This window comes from Macaca fascicularis, chromosome 9, assembly GCF_037993035.2.
Source record: "Macaca fascicularis isolate 582-1 chromosome 9, T2T-MFA8v1.1".
Lineage (NCBI taxonomy): Eukaryota > Metazoa > Chordata > Mammalia > Primates > Cercopithecidae > Macaca > Macaca fascicularis.
This window is the reverse complement of record NC_088383.1, coordinates 73,000,678-73,024,324: the sequence shown is the minus strand read 5'-3', so window position 1 is coordinate 73,024,324 and position 23,647 is coordinate 73,000,678. Positions and strand designations below refer to the sequence as shown.

The 23,647-nt window shown below is 42.6% G+C and overlaps 1 protein-coding gene across 13 annotated transcripts in view; it reads right to left on the bottom strand.

Annotated features, from left to right (window-relative positions):
• CFAP70 (cilia and flagella associated protein 70) overlaps nt 1-20,133 on the bottom strand; it is a 115,990-nt gene extending 95,857 nt beyond the window's left edge. For 3 of the 13 annotated variants that reach the window (XR_012417810.1, XM_065520891.1, XM_065520895.1), the window contains exons 1-7: nt 20,102-20,133; nt 15,430-15,532; nt 14,053-14,239; nt 9,011-9,109; nt 8,743-8,822; nt 5,346-5,525; nt 1,832-2,014 (exon numbers count right to left, since the gene is read on the bottom strand). Coding sequence is in view for 12 of the 13 variants with exons in the window: in XM_065520891.1 (XP_065376963.1) it covers nt 1,832-2,014; nt 5,346-5,525; nt 8,743-8,822; nt 9,011-9,109; nt 14,053-14,239; nt 15,430-15,492 (792 nt within the window). In the remaining variant the exon portion in view is untranslated. Of the gene's footprint in view, nt 1-1,831; nt 2,015-5,345; nt 5,526-8,742; nt 8,823-9,010; nt 9,110-14,052; nt 14,240-15,429; nt 15,533-19,891 lie in introns of all 13 variants that reach the window. The other 10 variants (XM_065520892.1, XM_074001835.1, XM_074001834.1 and 7 more) reach the window with 10 other exon arrangements.
• Between the last annotated feature and the right edge of the window lie 3,514 nt (nt 20,134-23,647).

Here is a 23,647-nt window from a genome sequence, read left to right as displayed (position 1 = left end):
CGTTTCACTCACTTGGCCTGGCAGGCTATGCTAGGCTTGCATACTGGCCAGGATCCCACGCCTGCCAAGGGTGAGCCAGGCATGGAGCATTGAGGGGTGTGTGAGTAAGCGATCATGGGGTCTGGCCATTGTGCACAGCCAGGCATGCTGGCTGCAGCAGAGCCAGAAGCTCCAGGCACCACCACAGGTGGCAGCTCCCTGTGAGGCTGCGGCTGAACCAGGCATACTGCAAGCAGCTTCCATGGCTGGCACCAGGGAATGTGGTGGTGCTCAGAAGCTTGGAGACACCAGAAACTGAAGAACCCCTGGTGTCACAGCCCTGGCTCAGGGAGCTCCTAGGTCTGGGCTTCCCAAAGGACCACAACTCTTCTCTCTTCTCCCCTTTTTGTCACCCACAATGTGATGAGCAAGGGACATGTTTCAGCCCTGTTTGTGTTACAGCTCTTTCAGCCCCACCATTCCGCAGGTCCTGAGTTCTTGTTTTGCATCCAGGAAGAATGAGGTACACAGACAAGTGGAGGGTGAGTAAGGCAAAGAGGTGCTTTACTGAGCAACAGAACAACTCAGAGGAGACTCACTGAGTAGTGGTAGCTCCTCTCTGCAGGCAGCTAGTCCTGACAAGTGTCCAGCTCTCAGGAGAGGGGAGACCCACAGTGGGTAGCTCCTCTCCACAGGCGGGACGTCCTGACGAGTGTTCAGCTCTCAGCAGAGAGGAGACCGACAGTGGGTAGCTTCTCTCCACAGGCAGGTCATCCCATCCTTTGCCTGAGTCTGGTTGAGTCCTGGGTTTTTATGGGCTTCAGAGGGGAGGAAGTGGATGCTGATTGATCCATGGGAGGCCATGGGTGGGGCCAGAAAAGTACCTTAAGTTCTCATCCCGGTCCATGGGAACTAGCAGCCTGGCCCCCAGACCTAAGGCAGTCCCTGGCCTGAAGGTGGGGTTTCACTGGGGACCTGCCCCTTTTCGCCCAGGAACCTGTCTGCCTCCTGCTGCCATCCACAGTGCCCTGGCTGTTCATGCTGAGGGGTGCCTGCAGGCCCATGCCAAGCTGCCCTCAGTGGTCCCTTGGACTTTCTCCCATGCTCATGGGTGCCCAAAGTCTGGAGGGGGATCAAGATGGCAGAGGGTTGGTTTGTCAGCACTGCCCTGAGTACATGCACACCTGGCCAGGTTGTGACAGCACCGGGCTCGGCCACAACTTTGCTCTGAAATTGGAGCAGGCACCAGGAGTAAGCAGAGGCCAGGCATCAGGAGCAGGCACTTCCAAGCCTGTGGGGGCAGGAGGGCTTCCCAGATTCCGAGAGTGCAGCGATGCCTGGGTATGCAGCTGTGGCTGGGCAGCTGCAGCTGCACATGGGAGGGAAGGGCTTCCACTTGTTCCCAGCTCCTGCCAGCTCCATGGAGCGTGTAGGCCCAGCCAGGACTCCCCCACTGCAGCCAGCATCATGGCAGGAACTGCTCCAGACTGGCTACTGCTGCCATCGCTACTAGGGTAATGAGATGGGGAGGAATTAGAAGGAAGAGACATGACTAGAGGGACACTTTCACTGCATAGATCTTCATTTTTAATTTTGACAGTAACCGATAATTACCTATTCATAAGTCAATAAATTTAAAATAAAATAAAGAGTATATGTGATATAAATTATTTTGTTTTCTGGACTTAAGAAGTCAGAAGATATCTGAATCAGAATTAGATATGTGTTTTATTTTGGCATGTAATTATTTTGACAGGTGACAAATGTATATAAATCAGAGTAATTCACAAAATGTTTTATCATCTGTCAGTACACTAAGTTTATCACAAAAACCCGTATATCAGGCTCTCACCTCAGGATGGTTGAGTTCTCCTTCTTCTTCTTCATAGGGACCACCAACAATGAATGCATCAGGAATGTTATTAGCTCCTGGAGCCAGAATGTTGGCAATTGGCCACTTTTTGGGCCGGGGAACAGGTTCTCTTTCCCCTCCAAGCTTCAGAGTTCCATTCTTAAATAAAATGGGATAGTCCTTCTACAGAAATAAATACCATACGTCAGGAAAGTTTATAAAGGACTTTGAAATGGACAAGAAGATTAATCAAGTCTTTTCAATGGAATGCTGAGTGTTGTCAAACATACCCCACTATGATTAATCTGATTCTAGAGAGCGGCCTGTGCCTTTCATTGTCTTTGCACTATTTTACAACTCTGTAACCTATAGACATTTGATAATAATGCAAATTATTCTGGTTCATAAATATGCAGATACAGTTTGTCCAGTGGCAATGTAACTGATTATTTCCCTGAAGCTAATGACAAGTTTTGAATTATCGGCAAATTCATTTCAGCATTCCTGATGCCTGTATACTCCTTTGAACTCATTGTCACGTTTTACTGATTCCCTCACTTAATAAGTTAAATAAAATCTTGGACCAACTTTTGTGTTATTTATTTTATACGAGAGTTGTGTTTATACCTGTTTAAAAATTATCCTTTAGAAAACAAACTAAAATCTGGCAAGGGGCTAAAAATATAGGCATTTTCATGTCTTATAACTTATCCAAAGAATACTTGCAGTAGAAAATTGGTAAAATATATAAGTAGGCAATCTATAGAAGGGGAAATTAGAACATCCAACATTTAAAAAAAAACATGCTACATTTCATTAATAATCAGTAAAGTGCACATTAAAACAATGAGGTAACAGCCAGGCAAGGTGGCTTAATGCCTATAATCCCAACACTTTGGGAGATAGAGCCAGGAGGATCACTTGAAGCCAGGAGTTCGAAACTAGCCTGGGCAACATAGCGAGACCCCTACATCTACAAAAAAAAAATTAAAAATTAGCCAGATGCAATGGCATGCACCTGTAAACCCAACTACGTAGGAGGCTGAGGTGAGAGGATTGCTTGAGTCCAGAAGTTCAAGGTTACTGTAATCTATGCTTGTGCCACTGCACTCCAGCCTAGGTGATGGAGTGAGACCCTGTCTCTTATTAATAGATAGACAGAGAGATATATAGATAGACAAAGGACAGGAACAAGAAGTTTACTGGAAAAGAAAACCAAATGGCCCTTAAATTAAAAGAAAGTTCTATTTCCAACACTATAGCAAACTAAAGTACAACAGATCCTTTATCAGCAACAAACACACAACAAACTAGATAAAGTAGAACAGCAACAACAACAAAAAGTTATATTTTATCACATAGCCAAGGTCAAAAGAAGTAAATGAAAGTCTAGGCTGGGCACAGTGGCTCATGCCTATAATCCCAGCACTTTGGGAGGCCAAGGCGGGCGGATCACAAGGTCAGGAGTTTGAGACCAGGCTGGCCAATATGGTGAAACCCCGTCTCTACTAAAAATACAAAAATTAGCTGGGCGTGGTGGTGGGTGCCTCTAGTCCCAGCTACTTGGGAAGCTGAGGCCAGGAGAATCCCTTGAACCCAGGAGGCAGAGGTTGCAGTGAGCCGAGATCATGCCACTGTACTCCAGCCTGGGCAACAGAGCGAGATTCCGTCTCAAAAAAAAAAAAGAAAGTCTAAAAGTGCCAGAACTGGCAGCAGCAGCAACTCAATACCCAAGGTATAAGCTCATGAGCTGATGCTGTGCCAACCTAGGAAATGTCAGACCCAGACACTACTATACAGAAGCAAGCATGGCCCTGTGCCCAGGCAGGACAGGAAGCTGGAACTAAGGCTGCTGCATTAAACTAGGACCTGGGCGTGGTGGCTCATGCCTGTAATCCCAGCACTTTGGGAGGCTGAGGCATGCAGATGACCTGAGGTCAGGAGTTCGAGACCAGCGTGGCCAAGACGGTGAAACCCCGTCTCTACTAAAATACAAAAAATTAGCTGGGCATGGTAGCGGGCACCTGTAGTTCCAGCTACTCAGGAGGCTGAGTCAGGAGAATTGCTTGAACCCGGAAAGCAGAGGGTGGAGTGAGCCGAGATCATGCCACTGCACTCTAGCCTGGGTGACAGAGCGAGACTCCATCTCCATCTCCAAAAACAAAGCAAAAAAAAAATCTAGAACCTGGAAGGGCAACCTTTCATCAAATATCAGAATAAAGGAGCCATTTTCAAGTTTAAAATGATGCAAGAAACCTAAAAGAAAAAAATTTAACTATTAAAAAACTTTTGTATACCAAAGCAACGACCCAAATTAAAAATAAATAATAAACCAGAAATAAACATGATAAACTATAAATTGACAAACTTTCAAGAAAACATTATTTTTCTCTACATATGAATTTTTTTGTTTGTTTTTTTTGAGACAGCATTTCACTCTTGTTGCCTAGGCTGGAGTGCAATCTTGGCGCGATCTTGGCTCACTGCAACCTCTGCCTCCTGGGTTTAAGCGATTCTCCTGCCTCAGCCTCCCCAGTAGCTGGGATTACAGGCACCCACCACCATACTCAGCTAATTTTTTGTATTTTTAGCAGAGACAGGGTTTCACCATGTTGGCCAGGCTGGTCTCGAACTCCTAACCTCAGGTGATCTACCTGTCTCAGCCTCCCAAAGTGCTGGGATTAGAGGTGTGAGCCACCACACCCCAGCCACAATTTAAAAAATCAGTAAGAAAAATACTAAGACCTCCAGAAGAAAAAAAAAATAAAAGGCACTTTCAATTATCAAAATTAGCAAAAACAAAGAAAAAATTTTCAATACAATCCCAAAGTTGGAGAGAGGGCAATGCACAGATCTGCCTCATATAGCTATGTGAGTTGTTCCCTGGAAGGGTGATCAGCCATCTCATTTGCCTAGGACTGTCCCAGTTGTGGTAATGAAAGTCCCATATCCCAGGAACCTCCTAAGTCCTCAGCAAACTGAAGAGTTAATACACAACTTTAGTGGGTCATCACATACACGGCCCTGGAAATAAGACAAGTGAAAGTGTTAACTGAATAGAAGTCTTTTAGCAAGCAATTTAGAAATCTCCATCAAGAGCCTAAGAAACTCCATATCCAATCATTCCTATACCTGGAAATGTGGCCTAAGAAAATAATCTGGAATTAAGAGAAAGTTTTGTTTAATAAAGCACATTGCACAAAATCTGCAAAATGTACACGCAAAAATAATCTGTATAGAAATACACCAAAATTGGCCATTTTAAATGTCTTACATATTTTCTACCATACATTTATATAAATTATATGTAATGCACAATATATAATAAATATGTAAATCATAAACATTAAAATCTGTATATAAAATAGAGATAAACTGTATTTTTCAAGCCTAAAATAAATCTCAGCTATTAGCAGTACAATGTTTTGAATGAAATCTTAGAGGTGAGGAAGAGATGACCATATGAGTACAGACATGTTTGAATCTCTATAAACATCTGGCAGTAGGGCTTTACCTCTCCAAGTGATGGAACTTGCAGACCGACCATGTAGTTCTGCCCAGGACCTGTTGGAATGAAGGATTCAGGCACAGAGTAAGCAGCCTCCAGCGTGACCTTTAGTAGATTGCCCCCTGAGATCTGGGCTGTGGTCAGTAAAGGCTCTGCCACTAATACTTTAACTTCAAGACTGCACTGCTGTAAAAGAATAAAATCATGGAACATTTTGAAAATTGCCAGAGATCTTCCTTTTTTGCATTACCTCATTTGAATCTCATATTACTGTTCAAGATAAGAAGGTAAAGCTTAATTATTTCCATAAGTTGAAATCATGTTCTCTAGGTCCCGTGAGTTGGAGATAGAGCCAAGAAGAGAATCTATTCCTAAACTGCTCCCTTCCCACTCTACCATATTGAGGTAAAGTATATATATAAATACATATAAAACAGGAATTGTAAGAGTCTATTGAAATGTTGGCCAGGCATGGTGGCTCACTCCTGCAATCCCAGCACTTTGGGAGCTAAGGCAGGTGGATCACCTGAGATCAGGGGTTCAAGACCAGCCTGGCCAACACAGTGAAAACCCATCTCTACTAAAAATACCAAAATTAGCCAGGCGTGGTGGTGCACGCTTGTAGTCCCAGCTGCTGGGGAGGCTGAGGCAAGAGAATTGCTTGAACCCAGGGAGGCAGTGAGCTGAGATCGTGCCATTGCACTCTAGCCTGGTCAACAAGAGTAAAACTCCATCTCAAAAAAAAAAAAAGGTCGACAGAAGTTGCACATGAGTAAGTGAGATTGGGTGCTTTTTTGCTAGTCTATATTTTATTATTATTATTGTAATTTTTAAATTAAATTAAATTAAATTTGAGACAGAGTCTCGCTCTGTTGTCCAGGCTGGAATACAGTGGCACAATTTCGGCTCACTGCAACCCCGCCTCCTGGGTTCAGGTGATTCTTCTGCCTCAGCCTCCTGAGCAGCTGGGAGTACAGGCGCACACCACCACGCTCAGCTGATCTTTGTATTTTTAGTAGAGACGGGGTTTCAACATATTGGCCAGGCTGGTCTTGAACTCCTGACCTCGTGATTCGCCCGCCTCAGCCTCCCAAAGTCCTGGGATTACAGGCATGAACCACCGCACCCGGCCTATTTTTGTAATTTAAATGTAATGCTTTGTAATAAGAAAATTTTTTTTTCTGATAGATATGTATATATTCCACATAAATAGGTATAGACATATATGTGTATACCTCTGACATTTTCACTCAGGATACATACAAAGTAGGTTTTAAATGTGTATTGAGGCTGGGCAAGGTAGGCTCTCGCCTGTAATCCCAGCACTTTGGGAGGCCAGGGCAGGCATATTACCTGAGGTCAGGAGTTTGAGACCAGCCTGGCCAACATGGTGAAACCCCATCTCTACTAAAAGAGAATATACATAAAAATTAATCGGGCAGAGTGGTGGGTGCCTGTAATCCCAGGTACTCGGTAGGCTGAGGCAGGAGAATCGCTTGAACCCAGGAAGTGGAGGTTGCAGTGAGCTGAGATCATACCGTTGCACTCCAGGCTGGGCAACAAGAGCAAAACTCCATCTCAAAAAAAAAGAATGTGTATCGAATGCTAGGCACTCTGCTCCATCACTAGGGATATAAAGACAAAGAAGACATAGTTCCTTTCAACATAGAACTCATGTCATAGTGCCAAGATTTATGCGAAATCTATACTAGAGACCTGTACAAAATGCTGCAGTCAAGGAAACCAAGGAGGCAGTGAATAATTATTTGGCTGGGTTGACATTTATAGGATAAATAGGCATTTACAACCTGGATTAGCAGAGGAAGGAAAGAAAAAACCATTCTGGATAAGAACAGTTTTTGTGGGCTGGTCCAAAGGTAGTGAGTTATTTCAACTGACTGTTCGCAGTCAGTTACAGATCAAATTCTTTGTTCTATTCTTTCCCGTGTCTCACTACTGCACTTGGCTGGTCTTAGGGGGCAAAAACAGTCTATGTAAAGAGGGATTGGAACAGTATGGTATCTTCCATTTAGGTATATGTAAGTAATTCAGGATTCTGGAACTTGAAGTATTAATATAAGGAAAGGAGTAATGAGAGATGAGGTTGAAGGGGGAGGCTTCCATTATAAAGGATGCTGTATCCCTGCTAAGCAATCTGGACCTTAACTTGTAAGCAGCGGGTGAATCCATGAACTACACAGTACTAAGTAGGGGAAGAGATAAGATCAGATTCACTTTTAAATCATTGTGCAAGCCATGGGGAGGCTGAACTAGAGGGAGGTAAAGGTAGGTACAAGGCTATTTGTAACTATCCAAGTGAGAGATAATAAGGCAATAAAGAGTAGGAATGAAGCCAAAAAGAAAACCTAAAGACACTTAGAAGATGGAAAAGGCAGGATTTGGTGAAAGGCAGATTTGAGGATTGGCTGTAGTTAGGGTCTGAGGGAACAGTCATAGATATAATTTAGGTTCTATGTTCCATGATTTCATGGATGGGTGATGCCACTAGTCAAAAAACTAAGATAAAAGGAAGAGTAGGTTTCAGGGAAGATACTGAGTTCCGTTTTGGAATGTTGAGTTTTAGGTGCCTATGAGATAACATTATAGAGGTATACAGTAGGTGCTTATAAAGTCTGATATTCTAGAATTCCCGAAAGGGGTCTGGGCTAGAACTGTTGGATTAGAAATTTTCAGTGAGAGGCATGCTACCATGCCCTAAAGTATATGAGGTGCTTTCATATACTATTTGATCCATCAGGACATAGCTCAAGAGTTATTTCCATGGTTAAGCCTTCCTTGCCTCTACCCGTGGACAAAGTAACTGATACCTGCTCTATGCCCATGTGCCTCGCTTCACCATTTAACCACACTGGGTTGTAATCTATGATATGTATATTGTGGGCTTTTCAAAGTAGGACTCCGCCTTATTTGTCTCCCAGAATCTAACACTAAGTGTGCTGTGAGAAGAAAATGCCCGGCTGGGCGCGGTGGCTCAAGCCTGTAATCCCAGCACTTTGGGAGGCCGAGACGGGCGGATCACGAGGTCAGGAGATCGAGACCATCCTGGCTGACATGGTGAAACCCCGTCTCTACTTTAAAAATACAAAAAACTAGCCGGGCGAGGTGGCGGGCGCCTATAGTCCCAGCTATTCGGGAGGCTGAGGCAGGAGAATGGCGTGAACCCGGGAGGCGGAGCTTGCAGTGAGCTGAGATCCGGCCACTGCACTCCAGCCTGGGCGGCAGAGCGAGACTCTGTCTCAACAAAAAAAAATAAAATAAAATAAAAAAAGAAAAAAAAGAAAATGCCCAATGCATTACACTTAACTAAACTGAACCTTAATAGCAGACAGAATTGTTACACTGAATGGCAGGCTGAAATGTTGAGAGCTAAAACTCTGATTACCTTAGCACTTGATCTAGGAGTTTCTAAGGGTGAGCCTTGCACAGGGTGCAATGGAACTGTTGTTTGAAATGAACTCTGTCCTGCAAAAAGAAGCCCAAGTTGAGCCAAAGAAGAAAGGGTTAAGTTGGGATGACTGCAGGCAGCGATAAATGTGCCCACTTTACCCCTCAAATGCCTCAAATTCATTGAGGCTAATTTCTATATCTCTCTGGGGCTAAGTTTTTATGAGCTTTGCCATTTCTGCTTTTGGGCAAAGCACACATCTGACCTTCCAGTAAGGGAAGAAGGTCCACCACCGCCTGACCAAGAATTAAGGTCTTCTCTTCTTTCTGTTTCTTTTCCTTTGGTAAAACTTCAGTCACAGTTACTAGAAAAATCAAAACAAAGAAAATGAGACATTTAAAACATCCACCCGATAACCAAGGTGCAACACACAAAGCATTGGCAAAGATATGTACGTTAAAAAAAATTAACTTGAAAGTAAAGAAGGCATCAACATCAGTGACTTCTGGTGGAAAATACCGGACCACTTCAGAGACTTTTGAACATTTTGCCTGCAAGTTATAATAAGAAATAGGTTTTGGATCATAATCATGTACATGCATGTGTATAAAAGTAACTGAGGCTGGGCACAGTGGCTCACGCCTGTAATCCCAGTACTTTGGGAGGCCGAGGAGGGCAGATCACCTGAGGTTGGGAGTTCGAGACCACCCTGACAAACACGGAGAAACCCCGTCTCTACTAAAAACACAAAATTAGCCAGGCATAGTGGCCCATGCCTGTAATCCCAGCTACTCGGGAGGCTGAGGCAGGAGAATCGCTTGAACCTGGGAGGTGGAGGTTGTGGTGAGCCGAGATCAAGCCATTGCACCCAGCCTGGGCAACAAGAGCAAAACTCCATCTCAAAAAAAGAAAAGAAAAAAAAAGTAACTGATACATATGATTATATAACAAAGCTTCATATAATATTAATCTTTACTAGGTCAAAATCCTTAGTTATTTTCTATTCTATTTCATATAGAAGAAATTACTGGTCATAATGCCCATCAATTGATCTTACGAATGGCTAAAAAGTCAAAATCTGAAGTTTGAAAAACACTGCTCTAGGGTGGGCGAGGTGGCTCAAGCCTGTAATCCCAGCACTTTGGGAGGCCGAGGCAGGCGGATCATGAGGTCAGGCGATTGAGACCATCCTGGCTAATACGGTGAAACCCCATCTCTACTAAAAATACAAAAACAAAATTAGCCAGGCATGGTGGCGGGCGCCTGTAGTCCCAGCTACTCAGGAGGCTGAGGTAGGAGAATGGCGTGAATCCGAGAGGCAGAGCTTGCAGTGAGCAGAGACTGGGCCACTGCACTCCAGCCTGGGCGACAGAGCGAGACTCTGTCTCAAAAAAAAAGAAAAAGAAAAAAGAAAAAGGAAAACATTGCTCTAGATCCCCTGTATTGCCTACCATAAGGCTTGACACATTTTGGAGTAATCCTGTAGCACGCAGAGTATGTACAAAGTTTTTCACTGCAGCATTACTCTGTGTGCTTAACACTTATTATAACAATTTCAAAATTTCAAATACACAAAGTAGAATAGTGTAACAACTATCCATATAACCATAATCTAAATTTAACAATTTTTTTGCTTCATCATATGTAGCTTTGTTTGCTCAAATACTTTTATCATATTTTCTTTGTTTGCTGAAGTACTTTTCAAATAAATTACAGACATCATGACATTTTACTCCTAAATACCAAAATACACAAATCCCAAGTAAGATATTTTCCTAGAAAACCACAATCACTTTACCACATTTGGCAAGTGTGTGATAATAGCATTAAATAATTCCTTAATTCATCTAGTGTCCAGTTGATATTTAACATTTCCCAATTATCCCCAAATTTATTTTATAGCTGGTCTGTTCAAACCAGAATCCACTCAAAGACCACGTGTTGCATTTGGTTGTCATGTTTCTTTTCATTTAGACCAGTCCCCCCTTTCCACATACTTCTTCTCTCAAACATTTCTCTTTTGTTGAAGACACCAGGCCAATAGTTACACAGAATGTTACACGTTCTAGATTTGTCTCGTTTTATTCCTCATAGCATTTAATTTGTTTCTCATTTCCTGTGTTTCCTACTTGGGTTCAGTTTCAGCGTTTTCAGCAAGGATAATAGAGTTTGATAACATATTTACCTATGTGGTATGTTATCAAACTCTGTGACCTTTGTAACCTGACAGATGAAAATAGCATCTAAGCATAATTTTATTTTTTGTATTAGAATCAGGTTGAAATTTTTTCCATATATTTAAGGACCAGTTATAGTTTCTTTTCCATGAACTTTTCATATTCCTTTCATATGTTTTATATACTTTTCCATTAGATTCTTGCTCTTATTAATATGCAAGAGCTCTTTAAAGGTAAATTTGCCTTCTGTCTAGAAATGAATTGCAAATTGTAATCCAGTTTGTAGCTTGTCTTTTGCAGTTGCTAATGAATATATATATATATTATTTTCTGTGGTTTCTACAGTTGTGAAATACTTACAAAGGCTTCATCTCTCGATTATTTTAATTCCATGATTTCTTATGGTAGTTACACGATTTAATTTTTTACCCACATTTTATCCAGCTGGTATTTATTTTGGTAGTTTGTTTGTTTTTCAAGACCAGGCCTCACTTTGTCACCTGGGCTGGCATGCAGTGGTGTGATCTCAGCTCACTGCAACCCCTGCCTCAAGGGCTCAAGTGATCCTCCCACCTCAGCCTCTGGAGTAGCTAGGGCTAAAAGTGCTCACCACCACACCCAGCTAATTTGTGTGTGTGTGTGTGTGTGTGTGTATATATATATATATATATATATATATATTTTTTTTTTTTTTTCTGAGATGGAGTCTCGCTGTGTCGCCCAGGCTGGAGTGTAGTGGCGCAGTCTCAGCTCACTGCAAGCTCCACCTCCTGGGTTCACGCCATTCTCCTGCCTCAGCCTCCCAAGTATCTGGGATTATACCCGGCTAATTTTTTGTATTTTTAGTTGAGACAGGGTTTCACCGTGTTAGCCAGGATGGTCTCGATCTCCTGACCTTGTGATCCGCCTGCCTTGGCCTTCCAAAGTGCTGGGATTACAGGTGTGTGTGAGCCACCACGCCCAGCCCCAAAGTGTTGGGATTACAGGCATGAGCCACTGCACCCAGCCACTGTTTTTTGTTTGTTTGAGACAGAGTCTCGCTCTGTCACTCAGGCTGGAGCGCAGTGGTGTGATCTTGGCTTACTGCAACCTCCACCTCTCAGGTTAAGTGATTCTCCTGCCTCAGCCTCCTGAGTAGCTGGGACTACAGGCACGCTCCACCACCCCCAGCTAATTTTTGTATTTTGAGTAGAGATGGGGGTTTCACCATGTTGACAGGCTGGTCTTGAACTCCTGACCTTGTGATCCACCCACCTCAGCCTCCCAAAGTGCTGGGATTACAGGCTTGAGCCACTGTTCCTGGCCCATTACATTTTTTTAATTCAATTGAGATCTTCCAGTTCTTGGAATGACTTATGGCTTTCAGGTGAAACCTGGACTTTTCCTGTTGTTATGAATCTCTGGATCTCACTTACACCTTCTGTTTTCAGCTGGCGTTTTCCAACACCACCCCAACAGAAGAAGGAAGGAGATGCTGCCTCATTACTGCCAAGTTGGGGGTGGAAGTCTAGGTTCCCTACTCAGCCTCCGCTGACACCTGATGTGGGCAGTTCCTCATTACTGTTGAGCAGGGGAATTGGAGTCCTGATTCCTTACTTGGTTTCCACTGATACCACAGTGGGTGTGGACTCATTACACCTGGGTGATGGTGAAAGCTCTGACTCTAAACTAGGCCTCCTCTGATACCACTCCAGTGGGAAGCAAAAGGGCACCTTGTTACTGACAGTTTGGGAGAGAAGTGCAAGATTCTTGTGGTCTCCACTAACATTATGAGGGGTGGGAAGGGGAATCATTACCAGAGGGGATAAAAGTCCTGGTTCCCTACTTGGTCTTCTCTGACATCACTAGGGTAATGGAGAATCTCATTTTTGAGCTTTGTGAGAGTGGAAGTCTAAGCTCTCCACTCAGCTTGATTGAGGGTGGGGGCTACAGTTTTTTTTCCTATGGTTTTTAGCTGGAGTAAGGAATTACTCTCTAAAACTTTTCTGTCTTATTAGGCTGCCCCTTTCATAGTCTTTTGGCTAACCAGAGCAGACTTTTATCAGGCTTGCTTTCTTTTTCTTTTTTTGGTCTGTGCCCATTGGTGTCTCCAGGTTGCCACCTTCTTCAGCAAGAAGTATGAGATATATAAGGCAAAAAGAAAACCCAAGGAACTCACCACTGTGTCATTCCCCAGGTCCCAAGTTTCCTTCTCTCCACCTTTCAGGGTCTCTTATTTTTATATATAATGTCCAGGGTTTGTAGTTGTATTCAGTGGGAGGAATAGAGAAAAGTACATCTATTCCATCTTCTCAAAAGTTTTGCTTTTAATCCTTTTTATTTCTAATTAATGCGCTTAAGATTATAAATGTACCTCTAAGTACAACTTTAACTATATCCCACGAATTCTGATATTTGGTGTTTTACTGTTGATCTCTTCCAAATGCTTTGCAATTTTTATTATGACTTTTTTATTTGTCCCATAAATTATTCATAAGTATGTTTTTAAATTTCCAAATAGTATTTTGGCTATCTTTTTGTTATTGATTTCTAATTTTGTTGATTGTTACATTTTGGCAGAAAAGGTGTCTGTATGCTATTGATCCTTTGATCTATGGTAGGACTTGCTTTATCGCTTAGAATGTGGCCAACTGCTATCATAAAAATGCTCCTCCTGTGTTTTAAAAACATATATATTCTTTAATGGTTAGTACAAGCCTATGATTATTCCTAGGGAAGACTTTTTTCTCTACCCAGGATCTAGACAGAGATGCTTAAGCAGATTTTATTTTCCTGTTCCATACTTTTTGAGATCTTAACTTGTGATGGGGAGGTGATCTCAGTCTCTATTCCCCCATCAACAGCAGCCAAAGGTTTTCTGTCCTTCTGAGAGCATTAAAACCCAAGCCCCTAGGTTTTGGAGTACTGCCTTCTCCCTGCACACTTCCACTAACACATACACACCAACAGCAGCTGTTCAAGATTTCCAGGTTTCAGTTCCTGCCTTGCTTCTGGGAACAAAGGAAGTGCCCTTTCTTTCTCATGATTTTAGTTACATGTTTAAAAGAATGTTTTGGTTCTGCTTTTCCCATCCAACATGATAGGGAAGAAGGCAATCAGGACATTGATTTTTAGAACCACAAGGACTTACAGAACACAGGTTTGTGAGCGAGGTCATCTAAAGTGATTCCTCCTTCAGGATTAAACTCAAAACTGCTAGTGAAGTTGTATTTTGCACTTCCTTCTGGAGAAACAGTAATTTTTGCAGAGTCTCCCAGAACCACTTGATTGAATTCTGCCCGAATAAAGGTAACTGGAGTATCTCCTTTAAAACCTTTCTGTTGGCAGAAACACACCACTTTACAATTATATTTAAATAGAGAATTTTCCTACACATCTGGCAACCCATTTTGATTTGGGCTAAATAGCATTTTTCATTTTTTCCTAACAAGCAACATCACAAATACAAAAGGAATAGGTAGAAAAATAATTAAACAAATCTAGTTTTACTTAAATGCAACATTCCATTTAAGTGCTGTTATGTTGGAGTTTTGAAAACAACATTTATTGTGTTTCACCTGATAATAGAAGTATACTGAGGAACATTTTTAAAAGAAAGAAAATTAATTACCTGCAATCTTACTGTAACATGTAAGCATTATTAACATTTTAGAATATATTTTCTAGCGTTTTGTTGTGAATATATGGATGTGCACGTGTATACCCATACACACACACATAGATACATTTTTTTTTTTTTTTTTTTTGAGGCGGAGTCTGGCTCTCTTGCCCAGGCTGGAGCGCAGTGGCCGGATCTCAGCTCAGTGCAAGCTCCGCCTCCTGGGTTCACGCCATTCTCCTGCCTCAGCCTCCCGAGTAGCTGGGACTACAGGCGCCCGTCACCTCACCCGGCTAGTTTTTTGTATTTTTTAGTAGAGACGGGGTTTCACTGTGTTAGCCAGGATGGTCTCGATCTCCTGACCTCGTGATCCGCCCGTCTCGGCCTCCCAAAGTGCTGGGATTACAGGCTTGAGCCACCGCGCCCGGCCGATACATTTATGCATTTTAAAACAAAGTGGAGCTCATTAATTACATCCTCTTTGAAATGATCTTTTTAAACTTAATATACTGAATATTTTCCCATTTCATTATACTCCTAATTTTTAGTACATCACATTGTTGTTGTTGTTGTTTTAATTAATCAAATAGAATTAATCACAAGGGAAACTCTGGAAGAATTCAGATCCTTCTCAGGAGAAAGGGAAAAAATTATATGTGAACTGCTGTCTAGGGAAACTAAAACCACTGTTTCTTTCATCCTATTAAATTTAGTATTCAAATTGCCGAGTATTTGAGACACACAGTAATGTGACTTGGAGATCACAGACTAACAATAAGGAACACTGAGGCGGAATGCCACTGCTATATAAAGCCAGGAGGTTTGGAGGTAGAGAATGAAGCAAAATTCCATTACTCCTGCAGGTACTCCCAAACTAAGGATTTTGTAAATTTCCAAAAGTAACTTTACCAAATCATATCCCTCTGTCACGGTGATCTGCACGAGTCTGCCTGTTGATGGCACTTGCTCCATATCACCAACTGGGAAAAGTCCCTCTGGTTTTCTTTGGTCTCTGTAAACAGAATGAATCAACCTGTCCCCTCATGTACCAGAGCTGCAAAAGTACCCATATTCCATCATAACCAATACCAGGGAGAACCTAAGGAAATACCATAGTCCAGCACTGTTTTATTCCCCACATCCAACCTTTGCTGCTGGACAGGCAGTGCTTTAGGGAGCTGGTCACAAGGATGATTTCACTGGTTAGCACTAAAAGATGTTTATACAGGTAACTAACCCATTAAGCACAAAGTCTCACAAGACAAAGTAGGAACACCTTGACCTCCCATACCCTACATCAGGGGTCCCCAGCCCGAGTCATGAACCAGTACCAGCCCGTGGCCTGTTAGGAACCGGGCCGCACAGCAGGAGGTAAGCAGCAGGCAAGCAAGCAAAGCTTCAATTCTATTTACAGCCATTCCACATCACCTGCATTACCACCTGAGCTCTGTGTCCCGTCAGATCAGTGGCGGCATTAGATTCTCACAGGAATGTGAACCCTATTATAACTGAGTACATGCAAAGGATCTAGAATCAAATGCCTGATTTGTCACTGTCTCCCATCACCCAGAGATAGAACTGTCTAGCTGCAGGAAAACAAGCAGGGCTCCCACTGATTCTACATTATGGTGAGTTGTATATTTCATGATATAGGCTGGGCGCAGTGGCTCATGCCTGTAATCCCAGCACTCTGGGAGGCGAGGCGGGCGGATCACGAATCAGGAGTTCGAGATCAGCCTGTCCAATATGGTGAAACCCCATCTCTACTAAAAAATACAAAAATTGCCGGGCGCGGTGGCTCAAGCCTGTAATCCCAGCACTTTGGGAGGCCGAGACGGGTGGATCACGAGGTCAGGAGATCGAGACCATCCTGGCTAACACGGTGAAACCCCGTCTCTACTAAAAAATACAAAAAACTAGCCGGGCGAGGTGGCGGGCGCTTGTAGTCCCAGCTACTCGGGAGGCTGAGGCAGGAGAATGGCATAAACCCGGGAGGCGGAGCTTGCAGTGAGCTGAGGTCCGGCCACTGCACTCCAGCCTGGGTGACAGAGCGAGACTCCGTCTCAAAAAAAAAAAAAAAAAAAAAAAAAAATACAAAAATTAGCCGGGTGTGGTGGCATGTGCCTGTAGTTCCAGCTACTTGGGAGGCTGAGGCAGGAGAATCACTTGAACCTGGGAGGTAGAGGTTGCAGCAAGCTGAGATCACACCACTGCACTCCAGCCTGGGCGACAGAGTGACTCCGTCTCAAAAAAAATACATAGGCCGGGCGCGGTGGCTCACGCCTGTAATCCCAGCACTTTGGGAGGCCAAGGCAGGCAGATCATGAGGTCAGGAGATCGAGACCAGCCTGGCTAACATGGTGAAACCCCATCTCTACTAAAAATACAAAAAAATTAGCCAGGCATGGTAGTGGGCACCTGTAGTCCCAGCTATTCTGGAGGTTGAGGCAGGAGAATGGTGTGAACCTGGGTGGCGGAGCTTGCAGTGAGCCGAGATTGCGCCACTGCACTGCAGCCTGGGCGACAGAGCAAGACTCCATCTCAAAAAAAAAAAATATATATATATATATTTTTTAATTATTATATATTACCATGTAATAATAATAAAAATAAAGTGCACAATAAACGTAATGTGCTCGAATCATCCCCAAATCATCCCCGCTGCCCCCAGTCTGTGGAAAAATTGTCTTCCACAAAACTGGTCTCTGGTGCCAAAAAGGTTGGGGACTGCTGCCGTACATCCTTCACAGTGTTCTCTGGTAACCTTTTTTTTTTTAATCTGCAAAGCTCCCTTCAAACATTATTTAACTTCTCAGTTTTACAAAAATATATTTTGAGAGCAGGAAAGAAGCAACCACATAAAATGGTAGTCCATTGGAAAAGGTCTTAATATATATACCTTATTTAGTCAGATATACTGTCAATTTTACAATACTAAGGGCACAAACAATTTCAAAAATAAATTGGATATTTGTTTTTTAGAAAAGGTCTTTTCTCTCTCCTTCCTTCCTTCTTTTTTTTTTTTTTTTTTTTGGTTTTTGTTTTTGTTTTTTCAGGCTCTCACTCTGTCACCCAGGCTGGAGTGCAGTGGTGCGATCACAGCTCACTGCAGCTTCAACCTCCCAGGCTCAAGTGATCGTCCCACCTCAGCCTCCTGAGTGGCTGGGACTATAGGCATGCGCCACCACGCCCAGCTAATTTTTGTATTTTTCGCAGAGACAGGGTTTCACCACGCTGTCTAGGCTGGTCTCGAAGGCTAGGCTCAAGCAATTCGCCCACTCAGCCTCCCAAAGTGCTGAGATTAAAAGGCATGAGCCACTGTGCCTGTTGAAAAGGCCTTATTTTCTAACTCAATTCAAACATTTACTGAGGACATACTATGCTAAGTGTATTTGGTGATACAAAAGAGAAAACGACATCTTACAGCCTTCAGACTTTATCATTATCCTGCCTCTTCTCAGCTACTCCAGCATTTTTCCAGACACCTAAAAGTCTCAGATCATTTGTTCAACAACATATTTCTGGGCTGTTTCAGGGCTTTAGTGGCACTGACAACTTCTTTGTCAAATGTACATTTAAAATGCCCTTTTGTATCAGTCTTCTTTCCTTTTCAATAATATGGCATTAGGCCTTCATTACCCTTCTGCTAGACTGTAACAAAAGCCTCCTAACTGGTGTCTCTGACTCCAGTTTCTCACTCTAACTCACCCGCTTCTGTAAGAACTGCTCATTGAAAAAAACTTTGTTAAGCTTGGCACTGTGGTGGGTGCTGAGGATACAAGAGATAAGATGTGAACTCTCTAACCTCAAGAAATTTAAAATCTAGTGAGGACGAGAGATGTGTAACTAGACCAGGAGTCATAATCTGTGAGACAGGTGCTCTGACAGAGGAAAAGAAGGGAGGAGTGAAAGAAGGAAAGGGAGGGAAGAAGTGCTCTGACAGAGGAAAGGAGGAAAAGGGGGGTGGAAATTTATTTTTTCTTTTACAAATATAAAGAATGTGAGAAGTAAGGAAATTAACTGATTATAGCCAGTGTACCAAGTGTGCTTCACATTTATTATCTTAAACGTAGCCTCCCTTCTAAGTGATTCTTAAATCTCTGTTTGAGTGAAAAAAACTGAGCTTCAGAGAAGTTTGTTATCATACCAGCAATCATACAGCAAGGAAGTGCTGCATGAAGCTGGGACCTAGCTGGATTTGAGAATACGTGTGCATGCCAGGAAAATCTTGGAGGAAGTACCCTGGAACTATGTCTTAATAGAGTAAAGGGAAGGATATTCCAAGAAAGGCAACAGATTTTAAAACGTTCAGAGGCAAAACAACACACATAGCAAGTAGCAAGTAGCTTGCAGCGGTGGTGTAAGAAGAAATAGGGAGAAAATGAGATGAGACAAGCAGATAATTACCTTATTAAAGTACAGATCTGATCATACCACTGTCTTGTTCCCTCTCACCTACCAAACAAAGTTAAACTGTAACACTACAGTTTAACTGTAGTTAAATGTAGTACTACATTCAGGGCTTTCTAGGATCTTGCAGTGCCAGTCAACTCCCCTCTTCTAGCTTATGCTCTTGCTTAGTATTTTTCAAAGATCACCTGCATTTAGTCACTTCTGAACCTTTGCATTTTTCCTTCCCCCTGGAATGATCTCTCCCATTCTACTCATTCCGTCTCTACAGCAAATCCTACTCATCCTTTAAAATCCAGCTCAAATGCTTCCTAGTCCATGAAGCTTCCCAGTCAGAAAAACCTGCCTTTCCTCTGAATTCATTTAGCACTTTACACGTCTCTTGTGGCATTACCACAAGCTGTCCTGTTTATGAAGACTGGGTATTCAAAGGACCTTTCCTACTTAGTAACTATGTGCCCCTGGGCAAAAGCCTAACTTCTCTAAGCCTCGGTTTCACCTTCTGTAAAATGGATAACTTCCAACCTGTTTCACATTGTGAATACCCCCTAAAATATTAAAGCTGTTTAAGCTATGAAGCACTGCACAAATGATATTATTAATATGCAGCGTTTGTCCTGAGAGCTCAATTACACCTTCGAAGGCATGTGACCTTCACGCATATTTACGGGCCCCGAGTGCCTGGCACCATGTCTTGTACACAAGAGGCGTTCGCGTCGTCTTTGAACTATGAATGCAAGAAATAGGACTAAAGTTATGATCAGGGCAGCTAGGGTGGGGACTCTTGTTGCCCCCGGCAAGGCACGCATTTCTTGTCATCTGCTCGGAAGAAGCTACAAGGGGAGAGTCCAGTGAGAAAAAGGTTGGACGAAAGAGGCGATGTGACTGGGTCTGGTCTGGGGGACAAGCGCAGTCCGCGCGGAATGAGACCTACGACGAGAAGCGGTTAAGGAGGACCTACGTCCGCGCTCCTGTGGAGGTCGCCGGGCTGGGGCTGGAGGCAGAGTCCGCGCCTGGCCGGGCCAGCGGCTTTTCGGTCTAAATAACGGGGTTTTCAGCCTGGACTTAGCTGAGGGAGCAGAAGATCGGGGTGACGGCTGTGGTGTGGCCGCAGGACCGGGGTGGGGAGGCCGGGAAGAGAGGGTTTCTTCAGGAGGGATCGCTGTCTTACCTGCAGCAGCCTCAGTTATGTTTTTGACAACTATAGCAACCAACTACCTCTCGCGAGAACTTACTTTTGGCAATCGCAGCAAGTTTATTCCAAGACTCGCGATAACCCTCTGGGGACTAGAGCAGTGAGCGCGACCCTGAGCTTCTGCGCCTGCGCCCTAGCGCCGGCTGTAGCCCTGTCATTTCGAGTCCCTGCTGTTTCCGCGGATGCTTTACCTTGGCAAGCGTTTGGGTTAAGTGCACAGGTTTCCATCTTTACATTTTGCTTTCTGGACTCTTTTATTTCAATATTTCTCCATAATAGTAGGGAAAAAAGCATATGGAAGTTTAAAGAAAAAGGCCTTTATTAAACTGATTTGAAAACATCATTTAAATATTTGTGCGTGAAATATGCAATATTTTAAAAATGAGCCTGTCACGCACTGTTGATGAGAGTGCAAAATGACCCTGCTTCTAGGTGCTCAATATTTGTACAATAAACAGACCTGAAGTTTATGATGTTAATACAAACTTTTAATATTCAAAATTTAACATTAAAGAGCTAAAATAGCAAAACACAATAGCAACAACCTGGAAACAACCCAAGTGCCCGTCGATGGAATAGTGAATGAGTGGACCAGTAAACTGTGGCATATTCACAAAGAGGCATATTACAGGCAGTCAAAGTTAATGAACTGCACAACGCAGATGAATTTTAGCAATATGTATACTTTAAATTGTTGCAGTATTAAGAGCCAGCTTGAAGGGACTCCCTTGGGCCAAATGAGGGACAATTTGAGCATGAAGTAAACAACACCATAACGGATTACAATCCATTGAATATGCAAGTCCGTGTTGATATAGAGAAACAGGAAAACTCCTTCGAAGTAGGATGCCAACATAGAAGTGTAGCAAGAAGGATGGAAATAGAGAACTACCATTTGACAACTACTGACGAGGATGACTCAGGCAGGAGTGTTCAATGGACGCTAAGGCTGGTGGGTAGATGTTCTGTGAGGCATAGAATACTGGGGTGATTTTGGAATGCTTCTCCCATGGAATACTACTCGATTTCAGAGGGGAAAACAGTGAATGGAAGCAACCAACATGATCAGGTGATCATGGTTAACATCATCAGTGTTGGGAGGAGTCTACATTGTGAGCCTCCTGATGAAACACACTAAAATCCACAAAGTATCCCTTTTGGTTTTCCTACCATCAAAGGAACTCAGGTTGTAGACCATCCAAGGACAGGAAAGACTGGGAACTGTCTCTGACTGAGGTTATATGACAACTAAATGCAATATGTATCTCTGTATAGCATTCTGGACCAGAAAGGAAAACAACATTGTTAGGACAGTTGGCAAAATGTGAATTAGCTCTGTGAATCACATACCACCGCGAACATGCCCGATCTCGTCTGAACTGGATGGTATGTTGTACCAATATTGAATCCCTGATGAGGAAGTTTGTTTGTTGTTAGGTAGGAGAGTGTCCCTGTTTAGGGGAAAATAAACACTGGTGTGTTCAGGAGTGATGAGAAACTATCTCTACAATTTGCTCTCTTGACTCTCAAAATGTCCAGAAAAAGACTAACAAGGGATACATACACATGTACACACACATATGCACATGCATGCACACATGTACGCATACACACACAGTGAGCAATGAAACAAGTGCAATAAAGTGTTAACTATTTGGGAATCTGAGTGCAGGGGACATGGGACTTCCTTACACGATTCGGGCAACTTTTCTATACATTTGAGATCATTTCAAAACAAATTATTAAAATATATACATACGCATAGCCACTCTACCTGGGAAGTTCTTTGCTTAGGATATAGAGTTACCAGAGTCAAAATTTAAAATTTTTGTTTATGTGAATAAAGAAACATTATAAATACTAAAAGAAATACTTTTTGGAACTTGCAGTGTTACAGGTAATAAAGGTTCTCAAAATAAAACTACTGTGGCACTACTGAGTAAGGATTTCTCTCTGGATTTTTTCCCAAGTGAGGGTTTTGGGTAAATTTGCACTGAGGCAGCTATCTCACTTGCAAATGACACACTTTTTCTACATAATAAGCTGGGTTAGGCCGAGTCTTTAATAGGGAGCTGTTCTTCCAGAAATCGCTCATGATCTTGATCTACTTAGTACTTTGCTTCAAGGTCTTAGGCAAGCAAGGATAAATAACAGATGTCACTTCTTTAAACATAATTAATCTCCATTCAACTGTAGGGTACCTGAGAGCAAGGGCTGTATGTTACAATTTTCTTTTTTCTTTTTTTTTAAGACAGAGTCTCACTCTGTAGCCCAGCCTGGAGTGCAGTGGCACAATCTGGGTTCACTGCAACCTCCACCTCCTGGGGTCAAGTGATTCTTGTGCCTCAGCCACCGGAGTAGCTGGGATTACAGGCACCCATCACCACACCCGGCTAATTTTTGTATTTTTAGTAGAGACAGGGCCATGTTGGCCAGGCTGGTCTTGAACTCCTAACCTCAGGTGATCCACCCACCTCAGCCTCCCAAAGTGCTAAGATTACAGGCGTGAGCCACCATGCCTGGCCTTTTTTTGTTTTTTGTTTTTTGTTTTAATTGAGACAGTCTTGCTCTGGAGTTCGGTGGCATGATCTCGGCTCACTGCAACCTCCGCCTCCCGGGTTCATGTGACCCTCCCGCCTCAGCCTCCCGTGTGTGTGTGTGTGTGTGTGTGTGTGTGTGTGTGTGTTACTCTTCTTTTATTCTCCTACAGTGCTTAGCAGTGGCCACTCTATTTGAAAGGCATTCAATACTTTTTGACTGATTTAAAACATCCACTTGTGTATGGAAAAAGCCCTCTTTAGTGGTATGGAAAATATAATAGTACTGGAATCATAATAAAATCATCTACATATGCAAACCAATTTCAGGGAAAAAAAACTATAAAAATCTCTTTCTAATAAAATTCAAATGCCTTGGTCTGAGTTTCAAAGGCCTCCACTAAATGATGCACTAGCTCAACAAATTCCTTTCTCATTACTCCAAAAGACATGTTTCTAATTAGCTAATTTGTTACTTCCAAAGTCAACATATTTCTGACACTCAGTAAAACAATCAAATGTATTGCTCATCCTCAAATTGATCTACAGATTGAGAGCAATCACAATTAGAATCCCGACTTTTTTTTCCAGAAATTAACAAGTTGATCCTAAAATTCATATAGAAAAGCAAGGGACCCACAGTAGCCAAAACAATCTTGAACCAGAAGAACAGTCGGAAGACTCACACTTTCCAATTTCAAAACTTTCTACAAAGTTGCAGTAATCAAGTAATGAAGACAATAATAAAGGCATAAAGATAGCCATATAGATCAAAAGAATCAACTGAATTGAGAGTTCAGAAATAAGCTCTTACATTTATGGTCAATTGATTTTTAACAAGAGTGCCAAGATGATCTAATGGGATGTGGGAGGGAGGGCAGTAATATAGTCTTTTAAACAAATGGTACAAGAAAAAACAATGTCCACATTCAAAGAATGAATTTGGACCCTTACCTAACACCATATACAAAAAATAACTCAAAAT